The sequence below is a fragment of the Equus asinus genome, unplaced genomic scaffold (assembly GCF_041296235.1).
Source record: "Equus asinus isolate D_3611 breed Donkey unplaced genomic scaffold, EquAss-T2T_v2 contig_1, whole genome shotgun sequence".
Classification (NCBI taxonomy): domain Eukaryota; kingdom Metazoa; phylum Chordata; class Mammalia; order Perissodactyla; family Equidae; genus Equus; species Equus asinus.
The window spans coordinates 2124117-2133092 of record NW_027224738.1 but is presented as its reverse complement, the minus strand read 5'-3'; the positions used below and the strand labels follow the sequence as shown (position 1 = coordinate 2133092).

Genomic DNA, 8976 nt, shown 5'->3' with positions numbered 1-8976 from the left:
GCCCTCCAGAGGCTTCCAGCAGACGGCCGTCGTCTCCGCTGCCGCCAGGACAGCCGCCCTCCGCGCCCCGTGGCCGCCTCTGCTCCAGACGCTGGAAACGCGCCTCCCCCGCGGCGAGCGTCCGGGGACGCAGGGGACGACGCGTGACGCCACGGGGCTGCCGCCCAATCAGACGCGGCGTCGCGGAAATTTTGACCTTTAAGGCTGCGCGGGCGTCGAGCCGGCCGGCGCTCGGCGGGATGGCGGAGGAGGCGGCGGTGGCCGTGTGCGTGCGCCTGCGGCCGCTCAACAGCAGGTAGGCCGTCGGCAGCTCGGCCGCTCGCCCTTGGTGCGCGGTCCCGGCCCGGGCGAGAGACGGGCCGGCCGGGGCTTCTCTCGACGCTGTGCAGCCGGCTCCCTGCGCGCTGGCCGCTGGCCCGGCCGCCCGGTGTCCCGGGGCGCGAGGCCCAGGCTGCTCGCTGCGCCCAGGCTTCGCTCCGGCGGCGGCTGGCTCAGCGTTCAGGACGCTGCGAGCCTGATATTCGCCCATTTGGAATTCTTTCCTTTTGGTACAGTGTAGACACTACCGTCGTTGCTCCGTGGATCTTACATTCTAGAGGAGGAGACACAGAGGTCATGAACCCTATAGAGAGAGCAGGAAGGGCAAGAAATGATGTCTGTTTGCTTCTCTAGTCTCTGCTCCTCCCTCAGAATACTAACACATTTTTGCATTTGAGAAATATGTGTTAAATGTTACTGTGTTAAATAAAGGGGAATATCAAGACGAGGACTTCCCTCTTGTCTAGGAGCTCATTATCTAATGCGTTAGAAGACAGCTCCGGAACAAAACCATCACGACACTGTGACAGGTGCTGTGACGGGCAGGTGGGGAGTGTGCCGGAGGGGTCATTAGCCCCACAGCGAGATGACAGCGTGGGAGACGGGCAGGGCTGGTGTCAGGAAAGTCCTGACACTTTTCAGGGAGAAAGAATAGTTACGTTACTTGATGGAAACGGAAGTCGGGGTATTCCAGGCACAGAGGGATTAAATCTCTTCTCTTGGGGGAACCTTCAGATAGTTGATTTGTCTTGAGTTAGGGTGTATATAGGAAGTCAGAGGAAGCAAAGGTTGAAGAGAGAAATAAACATGATCGAAGTCTCACGTGCCGTGTGTTGAGGATTTCGGATGGTTTTGAAAGATGTTAAGCAAGAAGGATAATCGGAGTTGCGTTTGAATGTATCTTTTCAGCATACAGTGCTGGGTGGGGGAAGGGCGTGAAGACCTTCCCAGGGACGCTCCGGTGAGAGGGCAGGAGGTCAGGGAAGCCCCATTGAAAAGTGGTGACCCCTTAAAGGTGGACTTTCCACATTTCTCCCAATTATAGTATAGGTCATTACCATCCTTTAAAATATTCTTCAGAAGACGAAATCTTTTAAATTATCTTTCATATAACAGACTTCAAAACTAGTTATAAAATGCACTGTTTTTATTCTTTTAGAGAAGAAGCTCTTGGAGAAGATACGCAAGTTTACTGGAAAACTGACAATAATGCTATTTATCAAGTTGATGGAAGTAAATCCTTCAATTTTGGTAAGCTTATAATAGCATCAAAAGTAAACATATTATCCTTTTCCTTTTAAGAGTACAAAAGGCTTATCCAGAATACTGGATTTGACATTAAAGATAAGACTAAGCCGTCTGTAAACTGCTTCAGTGGAAGATTTGAAAAATTGCTCATCCATCCTTTATGATAAGTAAGATAATGAATTGATGTTTAAAACACAGTTATAGTCATAATGCCTTATGACTGAAACTAACATTTTTCCTCTTATTCATTAGTGTATTTGTGGCCTAAGACTCCGTAAGCCCAAAATATGTTGCTTAATGTCAAGTCATCTTTAAGATCTTTCAGTTAGGTATATTCTTTCCACAATTATTTTCAAGAAAACTCTTTAAAGAATAAATAGTGAAGATATTCCTTCTTGGCTAGAATACAGCGGGTACCTACTGCCCCTTTTGTGGAGCTTGTCATATGGTGGGAAGAAAGACTTTAGACTACTAATTACACTTATGATGACATGGCTTTGTGGGAGTTTCTAGCAGGGGATCTAACTAGCTTAGGTACCCGGCACCTGTAGGATGAGCGAGAGCTAGCTAGGGCAAAAGGACTTGGAGGCCCTCAAGGTTGGCCAGGCTGATTTGTGTATTGATTTAGCACATTCTGTATAGTGCTGACCATGTGCCGGACACTGTTCTAAGCACCTCATATATATTAACTCATTTAATCCTCCTAACAAGCCCATGTGATAGGTACCTTCCCATTTTAATGAGGAACTGAAACGCAAATCACACAGCCAGCAAATGGAGGAGTCAGATCTGTGTTCCAGCCACACTGCCATGCTGCCACGTAGGCACCACAAAGCACAGTAAGGTCCCCTCAACAACCTTAGGAGTGAGAGTGATTAGGTTGTTGACTTAGTGTTATGCTAGAAAGCCAATATCTAAGCCTTTAGAGTAAAGATGTATAGAATAGAAAATGATTCCTGGTAAAGGACTATTTGATAGTATCAACATAAATTTTTAAAAGGTAGAACAGTATGTTCCCGAGATGATAAAACCAAGAACAAGGGATACACAGGCATTCTGACTCAAGTGCTGCAGGTTCTCAGTAGCTGTGTATGCTCACAAGGGGTTTGGACTCACCTACCTGTCTGAAGCAGCTGGTATTAAGATTTGAATCATCCTGCCATCTCTCCTTGCCCTGAACTCCTGACCCCTGGCAGCATTCAGATGGCACTTTGGTTTCCCATAGGGTTCTACCTGCAAGTGCAGATGTTGGTCATGGTGCAAGCCGTGTGAGCACTGAATTTCTCAAGACAGTTGATACATTTCCCTCCTGACTGACAAATCCATTTCTTGGGGGCTTTCTAATGTGAGCCCATCACTGAGAGAGTGGTCCATTTTTGATGCACCAACAAAGGAGAGACCACATCCTGGACTGGTGGATTCATCATGGCAAGTGCTACCTAACCCCAGCCCTCAGCAGCCAGCCAACCAGCTGTTCTCTGTAACACTTCAGCTTGGCTCGGTGCTTTTCTTCCAATTGTCTGTGTTTCTTGGTTTAGTTTGAGCCAGGCCTTCTTGCTAGATATGTTATAAACACTAAAATTTCTCAAAGAATAGTAATAGTTTGCATTTCCTAAGTATTAACCATATGTTCACAGTAATTCTCTAAGGAAGATAATATATATTCACTTTACAGGTTAGGGAAGTGAGGCACAGAGACATCATCCACGTTGCCCGAGGTCACATAGCTTGTAAGTGACAGAACCAGGATTTGCAGGCAGTCTGATTCCAGATCCCCAGGTTCAGCCACTATGCCTCACTGCCTCTTGAAAGCACATAAGATAGCTGACTTGTGTTTTTTTGTGTGAGAACCAGCACATTTTACTTTATAGAGAAGTGTATTTTCAGAGGACCAATAAGTTGAAGAAAATATTGTGAGTTAAATATTTTATCATACCATATCCTGACAATTTTATTTCTTTGGGCAGCTACTAATTCAAAGTGAAAACACAGTTGATTTGTTTAGTTTAACTTGTGTGTTTTTTTTTTTAGATCGTGTCTTTGACAGTGATGAATCTACTAAAAATGTGTATGAGGAAATCGCAGTACCAATCATAGATTCTGCCATACAAGGCTACAATGGTTTGTATCCACTGCAGAAACGTTTTATTTAGTCTTGGGTGTGTGTTCAACAGTATTGATAGTTTTACATACTCTCGATGCTTTTTCAATCTTTGTGTGTGTGTGTTTTTGTGTCCCCAGGTACTGTATTTGCCTATGGGCAGACTGCTTCAGGAAAAACATATACCATGATGGGTTCAAAAGATTATTTGGGAGTAATACCCAGGGCAATTCATGACATTTTCCAAAAAATTAAGAAGGTAAATAGCCAAATTTCCGGTACATACGGGTAAAAGCAGTCACCTCTTGTCATGGTGGAAGGAAGCAGGTTTACAGTTCTCTTTCGATTATCCACGGGGAAGGAAGAAAGGCATAGCGTACATTTGCTTTCCCCACAGCCTTGCTTTAGAGCTTAGAGTCCTTTCATTCTTTCCCTTGAATCCTGAAGCAGTGCTGCTCCTGTCACAAAGCAGGCATTGAGGAACAAGAAATCTTAACCCTGCCTTTGAGGAGCTGTCCGTGATCGTTCAGGAGCAGGAGAGGGTAGATGTGGTGAGAAGACCAGGATAGGCAACCTAATCAGTTAAGGCGGGTTTTCAATTTGTTTTTTCCTTACTGTTTTAATGATTTTTAATGTTCTTATTTGAACATCTGTTTGTAGGGTTTTATTTTAAGCTTAGAGAGTTGGACTGGGCACCCTCTTCTTCGAATTTTATGATGCCATACTTTTCATTATTTCTGAAACAATGCTTTTATATTTCTTTTTTTTTTTTAAAGATTTTATTTTTTCCTTTTTCTCCCCAAAGCCCCCCGGTACATAGTTGTGTATTCTTCGTTGTGGGTTCTTCTAGTTGTGGCATGTGGGATGCTGCCTCAGCGTGGTCTGATGAGCAGTGCCATGTCCGCGCCCAGGATTCGAACTAACGAAACACTGGGCCGCCTGCAGCGGAGCACGCGAACTTAACCACTCAGCCACGGGGCCAGCCCCAATGCTTTTATATTTTTGTGTTTACTTTTGTCAATATAGAACCATAGGATTTTTTTTGTTTGTTTTACAAAGATAACTTCTCAAAGAATATTTTAATGTTTATTATGAGCACATCAACATTCAGTATTAGGTTTTCATAACTGGGTGATCTCTGATGTTTTTACATATGTTTTCCCCTAGTTTCCTGATAGGGAATTTCTCTTACGTGTGTCCTACATGGAGATATACAATGAAACCATTACAGACTTACTCTGTGACACTCAAAAAATGAAGCCTTTGATAATTCGGGAAGACTTCAATGTGAGTAACAGTGGCTCAAACAATACAGTTACTTATTGGGATTATAGTTCATGAACATTAACCTTTACTTTCCATTATTTTTTAAAATGTCTCCTGTTTCTGTGATTTGTTTTTTGTTTTCTTTCTTAAATGTTTATGAGATCATCTTTTAAGTGATGTGTATCATTTTGAAATGTTGACAGTTGTAATATTTTTGTGTAAGGGCCTCAAAAGAACAAGATGGAAGTATCAGGTTAGAATTTGGTGTGCTTTTGTATAGGATATAAATTGTAAATATCATAGATTTACTTCTTATTTTTATACAGAGTAATATTCTCCATTTTCTACTTTTAACTTCTACAAATTAATTCTGTAATAGTTTGCACCTTCTCTTGAGATGCACACTTTTAAGTGACTTCTATTTCTCTACTCTTCCCATCATTAACCTTGTTTCAGAGGAATGTATATGTGGCTGATCTCACAGAAGAAGTTGTTTATACACCAGAAATGGCTTTGAAGTGGATCACAAAGGGAGAAAGTAAGACTTTATGCTGTATTTCCTCAAAACACTTGTAGAATAGTAAAAACTATTCACTTGAATGTATTTAGGCTTCAAATCACACTTTTCACTTTTAAGCTACAGTAAAAGTTAATGTTTTTCTTTGGATTTTAATATATGCCGCTGAAATATGACTCATTTTTACAGAGAACAGACACTATGGAATCACAAAGATGAATCAAAGGAGCAGTCGTTCTCATACCATTTTTAGGATGGTGGGTAATTCTCTCTCTACTTGGTCTTTCCAATTAAGAAGACACTAATTTTTCTACAAGTTGCCTTTTCTGTCTAGATTTTGGAAAGTAGAGAGAAAGGTGAACCCTCTAATTGTGAAGGATCTGTCAAGGTGTCCCATTTGGTGAGTATTGGTAAACCCTGCTAATGTACTCTATGGGCCAAAGCAAAATTTAATTCAGCTGCTGGATGTTTGATTTCATAAGAACTGTTAACTAAATAGGGAAAAACATCTATAAATTGGTAGTTTATTCTTATCGGTAGCATGAGATAACTAGTTAAAATATAGGAAAAATTCGGGGGTCTTTCTTCCTGTTATGTTATGGCTGCCATCTCCTAAAATTTAGATGTAATGGTTGTAGGAGTTGAGGCCTTTCCTAACCAGTAACAAAAGAGGATTTGGGTTTTTTTTTCCAATCTACATTTAAAACTTAAAGTAATCTTGGAATTTGGTGATTTTTTTTTAACTTAGTCTCAGCCAGTAGAATTGAGACTTGTGAGATCAACAGAAACCTAGATGGGATGGTTAAAAAATAAATCACATATTCAAGTTCATTCTTAAGTACAATAAAAAAATACGTTTTATATTATGAGCACAATGTTTTATGGTTTTTATTTTTTAATGAAAAAAAATTACATTTATTTAACCGATGGAAATGTTGCCACTGTTGACGATGTATTCAAAGTATGCATTCTGTAGATGGCACTCTCTTTGGTTTACAGCACAGGCCTTCCCATGCATCCTCCAAGTTGTGTTGGATCATATGCTGATTCACCCAGAGTTTCTTTTTGTTTTCAAATGGAGTGTTTCTTCCAATAAACTTTATTTTTCCCCCAAGGTAGTTTCTTTCTTTCTTTTTCTTTTTTCTTACTGTTCTGTTGGACATGCGTGTCAGTGAAAGCAAATTAAAATGAATTGAGGGGGTTTGCGGCATTCTACAGATCTGAAGAATTTATTGCAACAGGAGAAACCATTGTGGTCTTTCTTATCATTTAATTTTAACAGTCCGTAGATACTGGGACTTTTTGTTCCCCCTTAATTGCAATTTTTCTCCCAAATGGTGGGTTGAATTTATTTATTTATTTATTTATTTTTTATTGAGTTAATGATAGGTTACAATCTTGTGAAATTTCAGTTGTACATTACTGTTTGTCATTCGTGTTGTAGGTGCACCACTTCACCCTTTGTGCCCACCCCCCACCCCACCTTTCCCCTGGTGGCCACTAATCTGGTCTCTTTGTCTACATTTTTAAATTCCTCATGTGAGTGGAGTGAATCAGAGATTATCCTTCTCTAACTGGCTTATTTCACTTAACATAATTCCCTCAAGGTCCATCCATGTTGTTGCAAATGGGATGATTTTGTTCTGTTTTGCATCTGAGTAGTATTCCATTGTATATATATATACCACATCTTCTTTATCCATTCATCTGTTGATGGGCACTTAGGTTGCTTCCATATCTTGGCTATTGTAAATAATGCTGCAGTGAACATTGGGGTGCATAGGACTTTTGGAATTGCTGACTTCAAGCTCTTTGGATAGATATCCAGTAGTGGAATGGCTGGATCGTATGGTAGTTCTATTTTTAATTTTTTGAGGAATCTCCATACTGTTTTCCATAGTGGCTGCACTAGTTTGCATTCCCACCAGCAGTGTATGAGGGTTCCATTCTCTCCACAACCTCTCCAACATTTGTTAATATTAGATTTAGATATTTTTGTCATTCTAATGGGTGTAAGGTGATATCTTAGTGTAGTTTTGATTTGCATTTCCCTGATGATCAGTGATGATGAGCATCTTTTCATGTGCCTATTGGCCATCCGTATATCTTCTTTGGAGAAATGTCTGTTCATGTCTCCAGCCCATTTTTTGATCGGGTTGTTTGATTTTTTGTTGTTGAGTTGTGAGAGTTCTTTATATATTATGGATATTAAGCCTTTGTCAGGTATATGACTTGCAAATATTTTTTCCCAGTTAGTGGGTTGTTTTTTTGTTTCAATCCTGTTTTCATTTGCCTTGAAGAAGCTCTTTAGTCTAATGAAGTCCCATTTGTTTATTCTTTCTATTGTTTCCCTTCTCTGAGTAGACATGGTGTCCGAAAAGATCCTTTTAATACTGATGTCAAAGAGCGTACTGCCTACGTTTTCTTCCAGAAGCCTTCTGGTTTCAGGTGTCACCTTTAGGTCTTTGATCCATTTTGAGTTTATTTTGGTGAATGGTGAAAAAGAATGGTCAATTTTCATTCTTTTACATATGGCTTTCCAGTTTTCCCAGCACCATTTGTTGAAAAGACTTTCTTTTCTCCATTGTATGCACTCTGCTCCTTTGTCGAAGATAAGCTGTCCATAGGTGTATGGTTTTATTTCTGGGCTTTCAATTCTGTTCCATTGATCTGTGCACCTGTTTTTGTACCAGTACCATGCTGTTTTGATTACTGTAGCTTTGTGGTAAGTTTTGAAGTCAGGGATTGTAATGCCTCCCGTTTTGTTCTTTTTTCTCAGGATTGCTTGAGCAATTTGGGGTCTTTTGTTGCCCCATATAAATTTTAGGATTCTTTGTTCTAATTCTGTAAAGAATGTCATTGGGATTCTGATTGGGATGGTGTTGAATCTGTAGATTGCTTTAGGTAGAACGGACATTCTAACGATGTTTATTCTTCCAATCCATGTACATGGAATGTCTTTCCATCTCCTTATGTCGTCATCCAATTCTCTCAAAAAGGCCTTGTAATTTTCATTATATAGGTCCTTCACTTCCTTAGTTAAATTTACCCTAAGGTATTTTATTCTTTTTGTTGCTTTTGTGAATGGTATTGTGTTCTTGAGTTCTTTTTCTGTTAGTTCGTTGTTAGAATATGGAAATGCTACTGATTTATGCAAATTGGTTTTATACCCTGCAACTTTGCTGTAGTTGTTGATTACTTCTAAGAGTTTTCCAATGGATTCTTTGGGGTTTTCTATATATAAGATCATGTCATCTGCAAACAGCGAGAGTTTCACTTCTTCCCTCCCTATTTGGATTCCTTTTATTCCTTTGTCTTGCCTGATTGCTCTGGCCAGGACTTCCAGTACTGTGTTAAATAAGTGTGTACAGTACTGTGTTAAATAAGTGATGATACATGTCTTGTCCTGTTTTCATGGGGATGGTGCTCAGTTTTTGCCCATTGAGTATGATGTTGGCTGTGGGTTTGTCATATATGGCCTTTATTATGTTGAGATAGTTCCCTTCTATGCCCATTTTGTTCAGAG

At 40.4% G+C, this 8976-nt stretch overlaps 1 protein-coding gene across 1 annotated transcript in view; it reads left to right on the top strand.

Annotated features, from left to right (window-relative positions):
* Nucleotides 1-202: 202 nt before the first annotated feature.
* The window catches only part of LOC139042837 (centromere-associated protein E-like), a 65289-nt gene continuing 56515 nt past the window's right edge, over nt 203-8976 (top strand). The window contains 8 exon segments of the mRNA XM_070503397.1: nt 203-295; nt 1478-1569; nt 3598-3687; nt 3808-3926; nt 4835-4954; nt 5390-5471; nt 5640-5707; nt 5785-5850. Coding sequence (XP_070359498.1) covers nt 240-295; nt 1478-1569; nt 3598-3687; nt 3808-3926; nt 4835-4954; nt 5390-5471; nt 5640-5707; nt 5785-5850 — 693 coding nt within the window. The 5' untranslated portion in view covers nt 203-239.